This window comes from Myotis brandtii, unplaced genomic scaffold (assembly GCF_000412655.1).
Source record: "Myotis brandtii unplaced genomic scaffold, ASM41265v1 scaffold260, whole genome shotgun sequence".
NCBI lineage: Eukaryota > Metazoa > Chordata > Mammalia > Chiroptera > Vespertilionidae > Myotis > Myotis brandtii.
In genome coordinates, this window is record NW_005359881.1 from 1,548,604 (window position 1) to 1,569,154 (window position 20,551).

The following is a 20,551-nucleotide window of genomic DNA, read 5'->3' on the forward strand; positions in this document are numbered from 1 at the left end:
AGGCTTCTGGTATAAATGCCAACATTTCTCTCCATTGGAGACGGAGTTTTTCCTGAAGAGCTTGAAGGTTTGTACAGATGACAAGACACGAAGCCACAGCTGTGAGGCAGCTCTGGAGGAGAAGGGCGGGCCTGTCCAGACGCAGAGCGGCCCTGGGAGAACCGCTGGCTGCGGAAGTAACTGCAGAGCCCACGGGGCTAGCGGGGTCACCGGAGCAGGGCAGGGCTTTGAGGGCTGGCGCACTGACACTTCATTGGGCATGAGTGCCCGAGTCGGACGCCAGTGTAGAAGGGGAGCGGGCGGGAGAGACGATCGAATATGGGATGTGAGTACCGGGTCCCCTTCCTTTGCTTCCCCTCTCCTTCCCCTTCTGTGTAAGCTGCATGGGGGGAAAGGGCGTTTCCCACCTTGTTCCCCCGCCACGTCCAGGGCCATCCGTGCTCAGTGACGTGGAGCGTGTGGATGGATTTGCACCCTGTCCTCCTGAAAGGTTCGTTTCGTAGGGGAGAGAAGATAGTCAATAAACCCATGACAGTGTGTCTTGTATGAGGCGGTAAAACAGGGAGATGATGTGGGAGTGATCGAGGACGGGGACCGAATGGGGGGGCAGGGCGCCTCTGGGTGGCAGGAGCAGCATGAGTTGTGTGACTAGAGCTTGGTGATCAAGAGGGGATGTGACCCAAGGATGAGGAGTGGGGCCCGGCTTAGGAAGACGCTGGGCAGCGTGTTAGGGATTTGAGTTTCTTCGTTACCGGAGGACCCAGTGGAGGGTCTGGGCAGGGTGTGGCGTGCCCGGATTCCCATGTTCAAGGTTGCTCTCAGGACTGTGAAGGCATCTGTAGGGTGGGGCGCGGGGTGGGGTCGGAGGAGGATGTGTGAGCCTTCATACACACATCCTCGGGAAGTGCAAGCTGTCAAAGCTAAAGATGGGATTTTGAGGCTGTTTGTATTCCAGAGATGCTGCTGAAAAAATCTTCTATGTGGCTTCCTAAATGGTCTCCGTAGCAGCTACAGTTCAGGGGGAGCTGAGGGAGCATGGGGGAGGGAGGCAGGTTTGGTACCGAAGGCCTCGGAGCTCCTCTCAGTCCGCTCTGCTGGGACGGCCGCAGTGAGGGCTGGCTCCCCGCGTGTCCCGTCGGCCTGATAAACGCCCATGGCATCAAGTCTGTGGCACGAGCAGCATTGCCATTTCTTTCCCAAGAAACTGTCTTAAAGGGCTGCAGCCCCGGCTTGGGTTTATCACTGTTAGTTATTTTGCTTTACATAGATGCGCCCTGAGGGACTATTATAGGAGCTGTAAAACTCACATTTGTAAGATAAAGATGCAAACAATTGAAGGAAGTGCTTCCACGGTGATTTAATAGTAGTGTTTCTTTTCCCATTGCAGAAACCACCAGTGTGAACACGGAGAGGTAAAGACTTAATGTTTGTATATATTTGGACTTTGTTCCTAGTCCCACCTTCTGAGTTTATTAGTAATGTCACTGCTCATCTGTAGACGAGGCCTGCATGTATTTGCTGAGAATGCGACAAGCGGGACGGGTCACTGTTAAGTAGGAAACTCACTTGGTCCCCTGTGAGGTCCCACGGTGGCAGCGTTCATTTCTGGAGCCATTCAGAGGCACTCGGATTGGGATTGCTGTCCCCTCGCTCACCTTGCCCGGGCTTCGGAGCTGTGACTGCTGCTCCTCCCAGCTCCTGGTGATTCAGCCTGGGTTTTCCCCTTCTTACTCTTCTTTTTAAATTGAGATATAATTGACATATAACATTATATTATAGTTTGAGCTACAACACATGATTCGAATGAACATACATTGTGAAATGATCACAACATGTCTGGTTAACTTCCGCCACCCCACTCAGTTACAAGAATCACCTTTTTTTCCTTCTGACGAGGCCTCTACGATCTCCTCTCTTAGCACCAGCCTGGCGCCTGCAGCTAGTGACGCTGCAGTGCACGTTCCCACCGGTTCTGATGGCTGGGCCAGGGCAGAGTGCTGGGAGCTTGAACCGCAGCTGCTTCTGGTTGCCGCTCCCGCCGGGACCTGGTAGGGAGAGGTAGATTCAGAAATGTGCCTCAGTGACGGAATTTGAGCCCTCAGACAGCGGGGAGAAGTTGGACAGTGAATGTGAAGGCTTGTTTATTTCAGAAATGAAAGTGTTGTTACTAAGAAGCAGTACCCTTTTCTGTGTGTCCACCGTTTTGACGCTATCGTCTCCAACGTCACAGACAGTAGGAGTGAACCTGTCTCTTTCCTTCCAGCTGGTGTACCATGCACTGCAGCTGGTCGCGTACACAGCCCTCGGCATTTTAATCATGAGACTGAAACTCTTTCTGACACCACACATGTGTGTCATGGCTTCGCTAATCTGCTCAAGACAGGTAAGGCCGTGGCTCCTTGGCGTTGTAGCCGCTGTGATAACTTCACAGCCTTTGTTGTTGAGGGACCCTAAGACAATATTGAATTACCCAGTGTTCTTAAATGATTATCATTGAAGCTCTTCATGGCTTTGTACTGATTATTCCTAAAAAGCCAAAGCTGATCATGTTCTATCTCCTAACTTCTAGAATAGTCCTTGACAAACAACAGCAGTGCAGTGAATTCTGGAATGGTTACTACAGATGTTGATGGGAAGCAGAGCTTAATTATAGAAATAATTTGTTTGCTTTGACATTCATATCATAAAGTATTGTAACAATTGATTTTATTTGATACGTACTTTCAAGTTGCATGTTTTTCAGTATTGAGCTTTACAGTGTTTTCATCGAGTACTCGGTGCTACAGTGTATGCCTAGCTTCAGTGCGTTCCCTTTTACAATTGAGCTGAAGCCTGCTGGTTATTTGCTGCTTACTTTTCCTGGATACCCGCCTCCTTGCTCTGTAGTCACAGATTTATGCTTCCACCGAGTTACCTTTTCTTTTTTAAAAAAATATATTTTTATTGATTTCAGAGAGGAAGGGAGAGGGAGAGATAGAAACATCAGTGATGAGAGTGAATCATTGATCTGCTGCCTCCTGCACGTCCCCTCCTGGGGATCGAGCCTGCAACCTGCGCATAGAGCCTGCAACCTAGGCATGTGCCCTTGACTGGAATCGAACCCAGGACCCTTCAGTCTGCAGGCTGATGCTCTATCCGCTAAGCCAAACGGCTAGGGCCACAGTGTCACCTTTTCATCAATCAAGTGGCCCTGTGTGGCAACAGTACCTCTTTTCAACTTAGCAATATTTACTTAGCATCTAAACCACGCTCTGGGGATGAGGATAGAGCAGTGTGTCTTTGGAAGTAATCTTTGGGAGAGAAAGATAGCGGCACGTGTTGTTGCTGAGAGTGGACCATCTGAATAAGGAAACCACCAGCCAGCCTCCGGTTCCCAGGCAGAGTATTGTTAGGTTTGAGAGGCACTGCTTTCTGACAGTCGATGGAGGGAGACTGCTGTTTCTGCCCCTGAGCCCAGCAGCCTGGACAGAAAAGGAGGCTGGTTGGAAGCTTTCCCTACATTTCTCCTCCCTCCCCACCTCCACCCCCCACCCCCCAGTGAGACTATGGCCCTAGGGGCCCCGGGCTGGCCTCTCGGGGCGGGTGCTCCACGCACAGCCGCCTGGGGAAGGACCCTGCACTGAGCTCCGTACTCTGCTGTGTCTTTTGTGATCTTCATAATCTTTGAGCAAGGGGCCCCGGTTCTCATTTTGCAGTGGGCTTGGCCTGGCCTGGCCTGGCCTGGCCTGACTGGGAGTAGAGAGAGCAAGTTGAGAGAAGAGCTGCTTAAATCTCGGCCCAATAGTGTATGGGCTGGTGGGAGAATCCTTTGATTTCCATGGCACTGTTTCTGGGACTTTTCCGTGGGGTAACCCATGCTTTATCGGGGCCTCGCAGAGACTGTGTTGTTCTCTGGGAAGAGCGTGTGTGTATTGGAAACATGCTGCTTCCTACTGACAGTTAACTGCCCATGTGTCTTTGACTTGGTTGCAGCTCTTTGGATGGCTCTTTTGCAAAGTACACCCGGGTGCTGTTGTTTTTGCTCTGTTAGCAGCAATGTCGATACAAGGTTCCGCAAATCTGCAAACCCAGTGGAATATTGTAGGGGAATTCAGCAATTTGCCACAAGAAGAACTTATAGAATGGATCAAATATAGTACCAAACCAGGTAAAAAGAAAAGTAGTGTTTTTCCCAAATTTTACATGCACTGCAAAACCCTGAACCCGAGTAACTGCCAATAGCTTTACTCTTTCTAGTCAGTGCTGCTCATGGATTATCCAGAAGGGAGATGTCAATCTTTTCTTTTCTTTTTAATATTTTTATTGATTTCAGAGAGGAAGGGAGGAGAGGGAGATAGAAACATCGATGATGTGAGAACCATTGATCGGCTGCCTCCTGCATGCCTCATGCTGGAAATTGAGCCCACAACCCTAGCATATGCCCTACCGGGAATGGGACAAGGACTTCCTGGTTCATAGGCCAATTCTCAACCATTGAGCCACGCGGGCCGGGCACGGTGTCAATCTTGCTTAAGTGGTTTGCAAAGGAAATGCGAGGCTTATTTTTTTACTAATTAATTTTGCTATTTTCCATACATTCCAGCTTTTTTGAAGTTTTACATGCCACAATTTAAAATAATTTTTATGCTTGTTTTCTTAATGAATTTTTAATCTTAGCCAAATTCCTTCTTGAAATGAACTCATGGGATCTTTATGTTTAAAGAGGGAGATTTTGTTGTCATCCGAGTATCAAATGACTGAATATGAAATCATCTTCAGAATTTTTTGGTTCTATAAAAGTTTCTTAGTCAGTTTGTTACTTCTTTCCTAGAATCAGGAAAGATACCCAAGATGTTTACAATAAACAAAACACAAAAACCCTCGGTATGAGATGATGAGGCTCTGTCTCCCGAGGAGAAAGCCTCACGGAGCGGGGTGTCGGCTGCTACTTTCTCAGCCGTCGGACTCCACTCTGGCTCTGCCCTGGTGGTTAAGTGACCGCCTCTCTGGGCTGCAGCTCCTCCAGCTGGGCTCCGCTTCTTTGAGTTGAGTGTCCTCCTAAGTGGCTCCTGCTTTGCAGACGCGGTGTTTGCGGGCGCCATGCCCACGATGGCGAGTGTGAAACTCTCTGCACTTCGGCCCGTTGTCAACCATCCACATTATGAAGATGCAGGACTGAGGTACACAGTTCTCACCCTGAAAACACATTTTCATACTCAGAGTGCGGGGGCCAGCAGAATAAGGTTTCAGGAAGGACGTGGTGAGCTGGGACTTACAGAGGTGGGAGGAATGCTGGTGAGATGCTGCGTTACTTGCAAAACGTGAGGCTCCATAGGGCAGTGCAGCCCACCCTCTGGGCTCATCATCTCACCAGGCGCTGAGGAAGTCCCCGCGTGTCAGCCCAGTCGGGTCACGAATCCCAAACATTAGGTTATTACTCGTCCTCCTCGGCTCCCGGAGACTCCTTAGCCTATAGCTTCTATGAAGGTTTTCTCATGGCCCATTTTTATGGAATTCCAATCAAAAAGGCTTTTATTCTGGTTTTCACCAGTATAACCTGTTAAAATGATTTTGTGTTTTGTTTTTTCTTCAAAACATAAAGTATGCTCTCTTTGAAAAGGAAATAGACTCTATTTCCATGCATTTCCTAGGGTAGGTCAAGTTATTCCTTTCCTAAGGGACTGGGTGAATCCTAGTAATAACAGTGGGATATACATTTTATAAATAAAAAGCTTTTCATGATTAAAAAAAATTATTCCTGGCAAGCTCATTTCCAGAGCAGTATGTTGAATAATTTTAGCTTTTACAAACCTAGGGACGAAATGGAGAGCCGCTGCCCGCTGACTGTCGGGGTCAGGGCTGGGCTGGTGCAGCGCGAAGGAGCCCATCTTGTGCTTGTGTAGCGCATCCCACCCCCTCTTACTTGTGAGAGTGACGCGTTAGAACAAAACCAAGCAAACAGCCAGAAAGCCCAAGTGTGGGAACCCCTCTCCCAGGTCCGGTGCCCCCTCCTCCCCTTTCCTTCCAACCTCCCTCCCGATGCCCTGAGTGGGCTCCTGTGGGGCGTCTCCTGGCCCAGCCTCCCTGGCGCCTTCTCCCAGCCCCTTTTAATCTCACAACCTTCTGCTCGATTATTTTTCTTTAAAGAGCCAGAACGAAAATAGTATACTCGATGTATAGCCGGAAAGCAGCTGAAGAAGTGAAGCGAGAGCTGGTCAAGTTACAAGTGAATTACTACATCCTGGAAGAGTCGTGGTGCGTGAGGAGATCCAAGTGAGTACATGTTTGATGACCACAAGCCATGAACGTCAAGTCAGGCTCCTGGGCAAGCGCTTCATTAAGTTGTGCGGAAGATACAGCATTTAGCAAAGTATAAGGGGAAAATATTTGTAAGGTAATGGTTTGAATTGGAGTTTTTTCCTTCTGTCATTACAGGTATCTGTTTCTTTATAATGATTGGCCCGTGTACACTTCCTTAAAGGCAGTACACAGGGGCTGATTGATAATTTCCCGAATTATTAATATTTGCCTGTGATGTTTTTTAAATCTTTTATTTCACATTGGATGCATTTTCTCAAAAGACTTGCAGAGTCTGAGACCACATGGAGAGTCTGGTTGTGATGACGTGGGGAGGCGCTGAGCGTCAGGGCCTCCTTTGTCCCCACCATCCCTGCCACCCTGCAGCTTAGACAAAACCTCTCTGCTGTTTCACGTCGTATTTGAGTGGGAAAATGGCTGACTGTACTCTGACCATATGCTCTTGGGTTTATCGTTTTAAAACATGCCTGTTTTCAAGAGCCGCTCACTAAGGGTGTAAGCAGCAAGAGTTAGTAAGACCCTCAGAGCTACTGTGAGCTCCACGGTGGATTGTTAGCTGCACTGGGCGGCTGGACAGCCGATGACAGCAACTTGCTGCTGAAACACCAAAGCATGGGAGCGTCTCACCAGAAACCGGGGATTTTTATGGGATGCTGCTCATTCTCACTGCTCTCTAGCTGAACAGAAGCCGTCAGGAGATTGCTGTGTCAGTGGCTTGGTCCTACTTACTCACCATGTATTTCCATGGTACACAAGGATGTTAAGACACACTAATTATATATGGACTCAGGAGGGAAAACAATTCTGGGACACGGTTGGTCAGCATTGCCCACCAGGAAACTCGAACAGTTGTTGATTGTTGAACGGTTTTTCTGTGAATATGTCCCAAGTGACTTGACTTGAATCAGGATTTATGGAAAATGTTATTGTTCTTAGAGTCATGTTTTAGAAAATGCTTGAAGTCTGTTTGAACATAGGAATCTATATGAAATTCGTATACTCATCTTAACTATGTTGAGTACATTTAGAACAAAAAACTCTTAACTTTTCTCATACTTTTATGAGGACTTTGTAATAACTGGATAGGGCTGACATCTGCCATCAGAAGTACTCCTTTTATTGATTTCAGAGAGGAAGGGAGAGGGAGAAAGAGAGAGAGAGAGAGAGAGAGAGAGAGAGAGAGAGAGAAACAGTGATGAGAGAGAATCTTTGATCTGCATGCCCCACACTGGGCATTGAGCCCGTAACCCAGGCATGTACCCTGACTGGGAATCCTGGTTCATAGGTCGATGCTCAACCACTGAGCCACACCGGGCAGCACTCCATTTTTTGACGGCGATTTCCACTGTGCTGGGGTCTGCTTTGTGCCTTGGCCTCACTCCCAAGGCTCTGCCAGCCTGAGGCAGCTGTAGGTTCCTGGGACAGAAATGTCATGTTTCATGCTCCTCCCCCCACCCAAGCTGATGACGAGCCTTGGTTCAAGAGTCTTCGTGTTCCCCTGGACCCTTGCAGAATAGTGTGGTTTGGTGCTGAGGTGCTGTGGGAGCGCCCGGGATGTGCGTGGGTGTAGTAGTTCACGTGCTAATAGCAGAGCACTGCTTTCTGTACATGACGGGGGAGAAGTCAACTTTAGGAATTTATTCATGCAGTTAATCTGCACCCTAAACATCAGTAGTGAATCACCCATCTAGACAGAGCTTGTTGCCAGCACCAAGACTCAGGTGGATGGTGGGGGTGCTGGAGTCCCATGGGGACCTTGACTTGCCCTTGTGTTTGTTTAGCAGAAATGGGGAGGCAGGAAGCAAAGGAAGTGACTTTCTCTAACCTGTTATCCCCACTCCATTACTAAAACAACACTCGATCTGCTGCAAGATTGCAGCCAGACTGATGCTAAATCTCAGGGCTTAGTCCTTGAAACAAAACGCACACTGTGCTTTCCGTTCTGATAGGGAAGCAAACAGGCGCTCAGAGAGGAGGTGGGGGAGAAAGACTGATCGCGAGGCCTGCCGTGGCCATGGCATGGACGGAGTTTCTTGGCAGATTTTCCACCCGCATTGGGCTCTTCCTTCTCCCCCGCCTGGGCCCTCGCTCCCAGCTCAGCCATGCCGGCCCGAGACACCTGCGTGCCGCGGGGACAGAGCAACCTGTCAGAACAGAGGAGCGAATGGGGAACTCACATACGAGAGGAAAGGACAGGGACTAATACTTATCTAGTGTTTGGTTCATGCCCAGCACTTGGGTGAGCCCTAAATTATATGATCTCATTTACAAGTGGCTTAATTGTGTGCCTTAATTATTCCTCATTACTTGACACTCCGTGTTCCAATAACACGTATGAAAATCACTCAAATGCGAGTTATAGATGAGCTTTTAATTAACTACTCTCAGTTCTCTGCTTTCTTTCTCATTAGTCCCAATAATACAGTTGACATGAAATTAAAATACATGAATTCAGAAGAAAATTATTCAAGTTTTCACTGATGCTGTTTGAAGATGTAGCTGGCTGGCCTGGGGGAGACTTCGGGAACTTGATAGGGACTCAAGGATGTTACACTTGGGCAGACAGTCTCCCAAAGGCAGCTCTGCCCTCTCTTTTCTCCTGCAAGCAGGGGAGCTCAGGAGCTGGGAGTTTCTGCTTGCTATGTAGTTCACTCTCTGCTGCCATTGGCCTGCAGTGTGGTAACAGCCTGGCCTCAGCTCCTGGGAGAAAACGAGAAGGTACACAAGCCAAGCCCTGTCATGTGTGTGCTCAGTGTCGGTAGAATCTGCTGTCAGCCACGGTGTGCAAAAATGTGCACCAAACACTCTGCACACGAACACTCATTGGGGAAACCTCCCGTGGAGATCCTTTGATGGAGGCAACGTGAAAGTTGTGTAGCCCTTCGTCAGGGTGATAGTGCTGCTTCTAGAAGCTTAGCTTGCAGAAGGATAGAGGCACAGAAATGTTAATGCAAGCATCGCTTTATTGTAACATGGGAAACAGTTAAACATCCACCCGTAAGAGAGCGGTTACGTAATGCACAGGAGTCCCAGCGACAATTAAAAGGAGTAAAGCAGGTCTTTATGTAATGAGATGGAAAAGGGCCACATTTTATTGGCAGTGAGGAGTCCCAGAACAATCTCATTTGTGTAAAAGCAGCCCGGGGGCATCAGCCCACGTAAATGCCCGTGCCTCTGTGTGCCTGTGTCTGACCAGAAGAAAAAGGTCTGGCAGAGTGTGTGCTGGGCTCTTTGCAGAAGTCACCTCTGATGATGGCCCGGAGGGGACGCTGACTTCCATGTTTTATTTTGATAGGTCTGTTCTGACACTTTCTGGATGATTGATTACCTCTAAGTAAAGATGCTATGAAAAGAGAAAGGATTGCATTCCGCCACTGTGCTCGCCTCCTGGTGGAGAGTAGGGAGTGGGGTTGCCATTGGGAATAAAGGGACTTGCTGGGAATGGCTTTTTCTCTTAGAAAAAAGTGAAGCAACTATGACAAAACATGAGCAGTTGTCAACGCCCTATAATTTCTCCTGGTACTTTCTGTCGTTTTTATTTTTTAAATTTCTCAAAGTGAATAGAAGGTTGTGAACTTGCGTTCACCTTTTCTGTTTTATGAATGGGGCCAGCGTCTTGTAAGCACGTCCCACATGTGACTTGCCCTGCGATCCTCTGGACTGGGCTCAGTTTGGCAGTGAAGTGGTTGCGCTTCCATTCCGTGTCCCCTAGGAGTGCACATCCCTCTGTTCTGTCATCCATGAGGCTAAGTCCCTTCACGTGATTGAAGCATGTCCCACTCTCTAGTTTAAGGAGACAGCTTTCCTTTATTATTAATGAGAAATCTATAGAGTGGTACGTAGAGGCCATTTGTTCATCCTCTTTCTCAACAGCGTTTCACCAGATATCTTTTACATCCAGTTTTTATTCCTTGCTGAATCAATGATTACTTTAGTGATTATAAATACTAGGCAATATAGATTGGAAAGTAATGCGTCACTTACTGAACAGTGGGTATGTGAGGATGGATTTGATAAGCAATAATTGGACCAAGAGCTACTGGGCTTTCTGTATGGAAAAATTTAAAATCAAATCTCTACCTCACACCATACAGGAAATTAATTACAGATGAGTTCTAGGTCTAAATGTACACAGCAAGTAAAACTTTTATGGGAGAATACACAGTGTATGTGTTCACGATAGTGTGGTATGGAAGAATTCTTTAAACAAGACAAAAGTCATAAGCTCTAAAAGAAAAGACTGATATTTTGGAGTATAATATAAAAATCTTCAATATACAAAAGCCAAAAAAAAAAAAAAAAAGGAAATTGTGAACCGTAACAAAAGCCAACAATTTTAGATTTAAAAATAAATGTTCAAGTTATCTCGAAGATTTTAATCTTATTTGGGCAAATATCACATAATACCAATTTTACTTATACTGTTCTTTAAAAAAAACGTTGTTTTCAAGATTGAATTATGGGTTCAGTTAAGATGTGAGTTTAACACTACTGCATTTTCTTGAAGTTGGCTCATTCTGGAATACAGTTTATGGGAAGTTGCATAAATATGAACTAAGTATACTTGCCAATTAAAATTTGTAAAATTAATATAATAGATTACCTCTTCCTACATGCTGGGTACCATGCCAGATACAGTGTCCCTATTAATCCTTACACACAGCCAAGCCAGGGGTATTTCCCATTTTAGAAATGTGGGGGTGAGGCTGAGCGAACTGTCCAAATGCACATTTTGGTAAGTAGCTGAGGCAGAAGGTAACCAAGCTCTTTCCCCATCACTGCATTCACATACTTTGTAGATCTGTTTCTTTAGCATTAGCTTTGCTGTGTTCCTCCTTGTTCTAAGGAGGACTCAGGGCGGCTCACACAAGTGTAAATTACTCTGATTGGATTTTTTAAACTCAGTTAGTTGACGTGGAGCAGGTGAAAGGAGGGAGGGCAGGATAGACAGTGTGTGCCCTGCTTCACCTGCGCCTTCTGACACCCCCTGGTTCCCTGTGTGTGAATCTTCCAGGCCCGGCTGCAGCATGCCCGAGATTTGGGATGTGGAGGACCCCGCCAACGCTGGGAAGCCGCCCTTATGTAACCTCCTGGTGAAGGACTCCGAGCCGCACTTCACCACCGTGTTCCAGAACAGTGTTTACAAAGTCTTAGAAGTTATAGAAGAATGACCGCGGCCTACAGAGAAGGGCATCACTCATGGTTTTAACGTTTTGCTAATAACTCATGCCTTGTTTTTAAGCAGATCCCAAAAACTTTTATAGCTAACTGTTTTCAAATAGGACAGTGTTTTATTTGGTCGATTCGAATGTCATTCTGATTGTAAAAGTATGTATACCACTATGAATTGGGTACTATTTCAATGCACCCCTTAAAATTTGCTATGCAAATGAGTATATGCTTGTATTTGACTTAAACATTTGTGCTAAAAGGAGCAAAGCTACCTGTCTACAAAATAAATAGGTGATGACAAAGATGATATGAAAATATGGTCAATTCTGAACTCCGTGGGGGCTGATTTCACAGTTTATGGACCATTAATGCCCTTGCTTTTGCATCTGCCTCTCGCTCTTGTCTTTGGGACATGCCAGTGATCACTGGCGCTCCTCAGCCCTGCTGGTCCCTGTCATAAGGGTAGACAGGGCTGCCAGGGGTGGTTGCTGGGTGGAATTACCTGTTTACTTCCCTTCTCCGTGTGCTTTCATTCTTTGTTGCTCTTGTTAACAAGCATTTCCTGCCCATTAATAATCCAGACTCTAAGACCGAATGGCCAGGTCCATTGCTGTGCCAGCCAACAGCGTGGTGTTAGCGTTTCTTCTCCCTCCTCCCTCTCCCCCAGCCCAACATTCTTTGTCAAATCAGTGGTATTTACTCAGTTAGTTCCTTATCAAGTACTTATTCTTGGTTTAAAAATATTTAATGGCGAGTGTATATTTTCTCATTTTTAGTATTATTCAAATGTGTATATTTTAATACCTTTAAACCACTTTTAAAATTTTTCATGTTTAATTGTAGTTTTAAGAAAAACTATTTTGAACAACCTCAAATGTAATACATCCAGAAACTAATGTATATTTCTGTAGACATCATTTACAGTGGAACAATAGACTGTAGTGTGTGGTAGCTTTTCTGTTACTATTAAGATCTACTACAACATGACTAATTTTTCTGTCAGAAAGTAAATGAATAATAATATTGAATGGAGTTTTTATATTTTACTTTTAAAATTGCCTGTCTTTAATAAGACAAAGCCTTAAGCCTTACCATTTTGGTTCTAAAAACCATTTCAGTGTGAGGAATGAATATATTCAGCTTTCCTCTTTATATTTTTCTTCCTATTTATTTTTATTTTAAAAAATTTCCAAACCTCCTTTTAGTTCCTCCTATGAATTTTTGTTTTCTAGAAGTTGTGTGAAATGAGATTTTTCAGAACAGTGAATCCTTGTAGCTCTGAGAAATGGTTTTAAGATTTTAAATTCTGAGCAAACCGTGCCTCTGGCGGACTACACGTTGAATCATGCAGCGTCCTCTAACCACAGGCAGGTGAGCCTCACTGGAGCGCCCTGAGCCCCGAGTCTCAGCGGGGGTGCCGGTGCCCACCCGGGAGCCACGCATCGCTCTTGTCTCTGCCTCCTCACAGACCAGGGACCAGCGGGTCAGCTTAGAGCAGACCTGAGTGTGCAGCCCAGGCCTGAGTCCCGGGAACGTCCTTCCAGCCCCCGTCCCCGCCCCCCCCCAAAAAACCCCCTCCCCCCCCTTTGCCACTTGCTGGGTGACTTACTTCTTGGGAAGTAGCCAGGGGAGTTGTGGCTGAGGAGTAGAATTGGTCCAGAAAAATGGGAAGAGGGACCTGAGCCCCGAGGATGGGCGTGTGGGGCGGCGGAGGGAAGCGCCTCCTCCGTCTGCAGCTGTTTCCCACCCACGTGTGGCTCTTCTGTATATTCAGCGGGTACAAGACTTTTACGAAACGGTACTTTTAAAGTTATTCTCTGTTCCTCCACCCTCCAGTGACTTCCTTCCTGATAAGTTCCCATGTCATGATTGGACATTAAATACAGTGGCCACTGCTTCCTGTGCTGGGGGAGGGGAAAGTGGTCACGTTGGTGTCGTTCCAGGTCACGTGTATCAGTATTTGTAACACGGCTCCCAGCAAGCTCTGGTTCTGCTTTTCGGCCGACGGTGTGGGCAGGCCTCGGGCTGCGCGGCCCGCTCTGTCTCCGTTACCGTCACGGTCATGGTTATGTCCGGGGGCAGCCGCTGCTGCAGATTCTAAATCTCTTTTTATGGCAACACAGCGTAGTAGTAGGTTTCATAAATGTGACAAAACAGTATTGAAGTTCAGTATTTTACACATTTTTTAGCATTTAAAGGTATTTTTGCTTTAGTGTGAGGAAGGTAAGGATGGGCAAGGAGGCGATAAAGACAGCTATGCTCTGACGGGAGCAAAGGAAGCCGGGGCAGTATTTCTAGAAGATAAGCCCCTGGCAGCGCTTGGCAGAAGCAGTGCAGGTTAGAGTGAGGCGGGTGAGGAGAAGAGGGGAGGTGCGTCAGGACACAGCGATGTGACAGAGGAGCATTGTATTTTTATGACTTTTATGCCGGTTGTTTACATGTACTATGTATGTTAAATAAAAAAGATCATGAAAATACGAGGAGTACTTTGTTGTTTATTGTTATTTTCGCTTCCTCCCTGACCGGGGGTGTCCAGCCTCCTGGTGCCGTTGGATAACCGAGGGCAGGGCCGGCGGAGCGGAGCTGCTTCGTCCTGGGGAGGGGCGCTGGGCTTGCCCACGCTCTTGTACCTGTGGCATCACACACTGAGATGGCTTATCATTTTCATCAAGGGACACAGTCGTTCTTTAAAGCCATATTTTGGGGATAATTCCAGAGCCGCTGAAAGCTTTTGCTCGTACATTAAACCACAGTGTCGGGCACGTGACATTCCTCAGTCGCAGCGCCATGTTGTTGCTCGATGCGAGCGTCAGCTGTACTCGTCTGCCTGGAGGAAAGACAGGTGGGTTAGTTCACGCCTCTGTGATTATTTCTTTGCACGGTGACACCTGACATCTCGGGGTGAAGTTATAATACAGTGGCTCTCAGATGTCGTGTGTGGCGTTCGCATCCCTGGAGGCTTGTTGAACCCAGATTGCTGCCCCCCCTGCAGAGGTTCCGATTCAACGGGCCTACGATGGGGCTGCTGTGGCCTGAATGTGTCCCCCAATTCATAGGTTGAAATAATCCTAACCCCTAAGGTGATTGCGTTAGGAGGTGGGGCCTTTGGAAGGGGATTAGGGTATGAGGATGGAGCCCACATGAAAGGGAACGCTCCCTAGCCCCTTCCACTGTGTGGCCACAGCTGCAAGGTGCCGTCTGTGCACCAGGAACCAGGCTTTCACCGGACACGGACTCAGCCAGCGCCTGGGTCTCGGATTCCCAGCCTCCAGGACTGCAGGAAATGGATTTCTGTTTGTAAGGTATCCAGTCTGTGGCATTTCGATGTAGTCGCCCCAGGGGCCTAAGACGGATGTAGCCCCCGCATGTGCATTTTTAAGCTGTTCCAGGTAATGCTGATACTGTTGATCCAGGGACCATGTTTGAGAACCACACTCTAATGAATGGGGAAGACTGGAAGAATTGCCTCTAGGGGGCGCCCTATTCCTGACAGCACTTACCCCACCCACCAGGACAGAGGGTCGCAATCGTGGGAACTGGATTTTTTGAGTCCCTTGTGGCTAAAGGGCTTTGCTCCAATGGAACTTGCAAGGAGCAAAGAACAGATCTGGTCATTTTTAATCAGCGCATCAATACAGCTTATTTGCACTGTATTTATTGAATAGAGAGTTCTGGACCATAAACATTTTAAAACAAGACTGGGTCCAGGTCCCTCTATGCCAGCGGTTCTCAACGTGTGGGTCGAGAGCCCTTTGGCGGTTGAATGACCCTTTCACAGGGGTCGCCTAAGACCATCCTGCATATCAGATATTTACATTATGATTCATAACAGCAACATTGCAGTTATGAAGTAGCAACTCAAATAATTTTATGGTTGGGTCACAACATGAGGAACTGTATTTAAAGGGCCAGAAGGTTGAGAACCACTGCTATGAGATTAGCAGGATCTCAAAGGGTAAGAGATCCTTTTTTACTGCTGCATAGTATTCCCTGGTGTAAATCAAGCCTGTCAAACAAAGGCTAACACAGACCAAATAAACGAGGCTACGGGCCGTGGGTTTGACATGCTTGGTGTAGACGGACCACAGTGTTTCTTTCACTTTAGAGATGGAACAAGAGTGAAATCCTTTGAAACTGGACTTCCTTTTGTAAACTTACTTTGCCTAGAAGGAAGTAGATAATTTAGTGATCTGAGTGGATTTTAAAACTTCATTTTTCACTTTTCTGCTTTTGTTTGATCCCAGAAACCCCCTGTCTTCTTTCTCCCTCTGTTAGAGGGCAGGTAAGGGTCAGCTCTGGGTCTCAGATCACCTGTTTCTTGTCTGACCCCTTCCCCTTGCCCCAACCAAAAGTTCCTCATTTAACTCAGTGAAGTTGTTCCTGACGCAAAAACAGGTGAGCTGCTTTCAAACTTCATTACATGCTCCCGTTGTCTTTATCTCACAGCGCTGTGTCAGTACAAACACACTTTACAATTGAAGTTGACAAGGACATTAGGGTATGCGCTTCCCTTTTAGCCTTCCTCCGGGGAGGGAGATCTAAACATTCTGAATGAGTAAGAGACTGGACGACTTTCCCTTAAGATTCCGCGTCGCTGTGGTATAATTAAAAGGTAGATTTGTCTTTTTTTGCAAAGATACTGGATTGGTATTGATATTGGCTCTGTTTTCAAAGCCATGTTTTCTGTGCTCAATGGGCTGTGACCTCAAATTCTAATTAAATAAGCAGCGTGTTCTCAGAATGACTTTCACATGAGTGGCAGTGCACTGAATATTCTGTTGAAGCAAGCGTGTTCCTTTTAACTCGGCATAATACAGTTTCACTGATGTTTATGTACCTGCACATTTTTTTCTGTATGCAAATTTAATATCTTGAAAGAAGGTGGAATGTAGCAAAATCAGGCTCATTGAGTTGTTATGCTGATTGCCCTTAACGCTTTAGTACTTACCCATTTCTAAAATACAGAAATGAAAGTAAGAAATGGCCGATTCTAAGTAGATTTGGCATCTGTCATTCAAAACTGATTTAAAACATCAACAACAGCAACAACAACAGAGTAGCCTGAAGGCCAGATCCTCAGCTCAGCTTTCTGACCAGCCCAGGTCTCTGGTTCTGCCCCCTGGGCAGTGGTGCCCAGCTCAGTCTGCCCTCTGGGCAGCTGTGCCCGGCTCAGGTCTGCCCTCTGGGCAGTGGTGCCCGGCTCAGGTCTCCCCTCTGGGCAGCGATGCCCAGCTCAGGTCTGCCCTCTGGGCAGCAATGCCCAGCTCAGGTCTCCCCTCTGGGCAGTGGTGCCCAGCTCAGGTCTGCCCTCTGGGCAGCAGTGCCCAGCTCAGGTCTGCCCTCTGGGCAGCAGTGCCTGGCTCAGGTCTGCCCTCTGGGCAGCGGTGCCTGGCTCAGGTCTGCCCCCTGGGCAGTGGTGCCTGGCTCAGGTCTGCCCTCTGGGCAGCGGTGCCTAGCTCAGGTCTCCCCTCTGGGCAGCGGTGCCTGGCTCAGGTCTGCCCTCTGGGCAGCAATGCCTGGCTCAGGTCTGCCCCCTGGGCATCTGCTTATTGAGCAGAGTCCAGACTCAGAGGCCTGCCTCTTGCCCTAGAGCACCCTCCTTCCAGGAAAAGCGATTGGCAGCCCTGCCAGCCCTTCACATTCTTAATCTTGTCTGCACATTGGAAGTTGTTGGGGAGTTTGGAAAATACTGAAGCCTTTTCCCATCCTGAGAGTTTGGGATTTAGTCGGTCTGGGCTGTGGCTTAAGGTTTGGAACTTCTGAAATTGCCCAGGTGACATCTTGGGACCTGGCCTCTCTGCTCATTTTCAATAGCCACCCTTTCCACGCCTCCACCCAATCAAACGAGAGATGTAAGCGCCCCTCTCCCCAACACACTCTCTTCTACTAGTACTGATGGACTAGGTCTGCTTTATTTGTATTAATCATGGAGCCCAGTGTTGAGTAGACTCTAAGGAAGTAGCCCTGTGCCCAGTGGAGATATCTGCCCAGGGAGGGGGGCACGGTGGAGTGGCAGGATGGGTGCCACTTACTTGCAAACCCTGATTAAAGTGTCAAGAAGAAGTGGAAATATAGCCACGAAAACAATAACAAATAGAAATTAATCACTTTGAACATTTAATCTTGGTGCGGAGAATTACGTTTCTTCTCTGTGGGTCTGCTTTTCTCTTTTGTCTGGAAAATGCCTTCTTGAGCAGCTTTCACTTCAAGTTACAACTCAATGTCACCTCCTCTGTGAAGCCTTCCCTGACTTCCTACCCCTTGGCTGAGTGAACTGCCCCCACTGCCCGTGCTCCTATCAGCCCTTCATTTCACACAGTTAACGGGGCTTTCTCTGCTGCATTGTGTCCTCACAGACTGGATCTATGCCTGTTCTGTTCCAAACCTACAATACCACCTAGCAGTTCCAGCAAGTAGTAATGCTTCATGATTTTTGTAAAATCAGTCTTTCTGCAGCAATGCAGTAAATCCCAGGAGCACTCGATTTCTCTTTTAATGAGAAGAAATGGAGATTATGTGCTCCAGCCGTGGTGTTGAAATAACCAGGAAGTGCAGGACATCTGTTGAGATGAACATATATAGGAGAACAATGTCCTTAATAAGCAGCTAACAAAAGTTAAGCTCAGATCCTGCCTAGGTACCTTGGTACATTTCAAACATGGCTAGTAACCAAATAACTATTGGAAATCACCACTGCGAAGACAGGCGTCTGTCTAGAGCAGTGGTTCTCAACCTTCCTCATGCTGCGACCCTTTAATACAGTTCCTCATGTTGTGGTGACCCCCAACCATAACATTATTTTCGTTGCTACTTCATAACTGTAATTTTGCTACTGTTATGAATCGTCATGTAAATATCTGATATGCAGGATGTATTTTCATTGTTACAAATTGAACATAATTAAAGCATAGTGATTAATCACAAAAACAATATGTAATTATATATGTGTTTTCCGATGGTCTTAGGCGACCCCTGTGAAAGGGTCCTTTGACCCCCAAAGGGGTCGTGACCCACAGGTTGAGAACCGCTGGTCTAGAGGGAGGACTCTCATTGGCCTGGTTAGAGTTGTGTGGCCCAGGGAACTGTGATGGCCAGTCCTGGACCCATCCTCCGCCGACCAGGAAGCAGGGAACTAGGGGTAAGAATCTGGTTCAAGTCTGGGAGAGGGGCATTCCCAAAGGATGGGAGAGACTGGCGTGTTGCTAGATGAGGCTGTCAGACACAGGATGGCAGCGGTCATACAATTAAATCGTCAACACTGAGACAACTGCATTGGAATCCTGAATCCATCCTTCACAAGCTTTGTGAGATGAAATGTGTTTCTTAATTTGCGAGTCCGTTTTCTTATCTTTCAAAAGGATACGCCTCCTAGGGTGGTAATTAAAAAGGAGAGAAATAGACCTGCACAAACACAGCGGGAGATTTAACATACCTCCCGTGGAAACCAATAGCATAAGCAGGCAAGCAATCAGTAAGGATATGTGTGATTTGAGTAATAAGATAAGCAGCCCTGAGTTAATGGTCATGTACAGAACATCCAACCCCGAATTAAGGGTCACATGTAGGAAAGCTGCACCAAACAACGAAGAAGACTCATTCTATCCTAGCATGTAGGGCATTTCCAAGAGCTAACAATAGAGCATGAACCCCAGGAAGGCATGGTTTTGGCTGTTGTGAATGCCGGGAACATGGGGGTGTGGAAGCGCCCGGAGACCCTGATTTCAGGGCTTTTGTCTAACCTCATCTAGGTTATCCACTCGCAGGGGCTTCCCATTCATAATCAGACATGTCTGCGAGCTTATTTTCCCCACCCGGGGACCAGGACTCGCTCTGAAATGAATTCTCCATCAAACTTAAATAGCCAACAGCTTTACAAAAACAGCGTCTCCCTCCCTTTCCCCTTCCTGAATCCTAGTGCCCAGGCAGATGAGCCTATGAGCGTGGATCTGAGCACTAACCATGTCTAATGCTGACAACCTCTGAGGAGTGTGTGTGTGTGTGTGTGTGTGTGTGTGTGTTTTCCCAGGTGTCTCTCCATCCCCTCCGGAATAATTTCTTGCTGTTCCCCGTGGCTCCTCATTGTGAATAGGAATAATTCATCCAAACATAAGGAGAGAAAAAGGCTTTGGGACCAGGAGAGAGAAAACCAGTCCCCTGTCAAAATAGTCTGTCTCCACATCTGTCCCCTTCACTCAGCCTTTGCTTCGGAGAAAACCAGTCCCCTGTCAAAATTGTCTCCACATCTGTCCCCTTCACTCAGCCTTTGCTTCAGGCGGCGGGCCGGCAGGGCTGGGCGGGGGCTCTGCTCAGCACAGCGTCTGTCTCTCCAGGCAGAGCCAGGGCTGCCTTCGGAGCTGAACGGGAAAGTGACTAAGTGATGACAGAGGAATGACTGCCAATTCCCAGTAGAATCGCCACCTCTATGCACAGCATTGTCTTTTCCGATGGCGTTTTCACAATGCGCTTTCTCTCCCTGCCCAGGCTCGTGTGTGATCTGCAGGTCTGGTGCCTGTCCAAATGCCCAGGCATCCACAGGTTCCAAGGGTCTTGGAGTTTTAGCCTAGAACAGGGGTGGGCAACCTTTTTGTGAGTGCGTGCCAAAACCAGCAAAATCTCTGACTCAAAATTCTTCTGCGTGCCAACCCTAACTTTTTGAGAACATGTTACGGCTACTTGATATCTCTTAAGGTGTACGTATGTGAAGAACCTTAAAGAAATAATAAAATTCATTCGAGCAACAAAAACACAGTATATGATGATGAAAAATACACTTATGTTTTAATGTATACATGTTATGTAAAATTATTTATTTATCTAAGATGCACCTATACTGAATTTATCTGAAAAATAAAAAAGTTGATATTAAGAAAAAAATTGTAAATGGAAGATTATAAGAGAGGGTTTCGCGTGCCAGCAAAAGTTACTGGCGTGCCATGTTGGGCACGCGTGCCAGGGGTTGCCCACCCCTGGCCTAGAACAAACCTTGCAAGTGAAAGGCAGAGTTGTAGGCTGTGAGATGGGTTTGGTAAGGAGAGAACATTCCTAAGGAAGTTTCAAGGATTCCAAGGTTTCTGGGTGAAAG

General features: G+C 47.1%; 1 protein-coding gene across 1 annotated transcript in view; it reads left to right on the forward strand.

Moving 5' to 3' along the window:
- DPY19L1 (dpy-19-like 1 (C. elegans)) overlaps positions 1 to 11,771 on the forward strand; it is a 46,617-nt gene extending 34,846 nt beyond the window's left edge. Inside the window, exons 17-22 of the mRNA XM_014541093.1 lie at positions 1,388 to 1,412; positions 2,264 to 2,383; positions 3,973 to 4,147; positions 5,060 to 5,159; positions 6,127 to 6,252; positions 11,312 to 11,771. Coding sequence (XP_014396579.1) covers positions 1,388 to 1,412; positions 2,264 to 2,383; positions 3,973 to 4,147; positions 5,060 to 5,159; positions 6,127 to 6,252; positions 11,312 to 11,468 — 703 coding nt within the window. The 3' untranslated portion in view covers positions 11,469 to 11,771. The remainder of the gene's footprint in view (positions 1 to 1,387; positions 1,413 to 2,263; positions 2,384 to 3,972; positions 4,148 to 5,059; positions 5,160 to 6,126; positions 6,253 to 11,311) is intronic.
- The last annotated feature ends 8,780 nt before the right edge of the window (positions 11,772 to 20,551 follow it).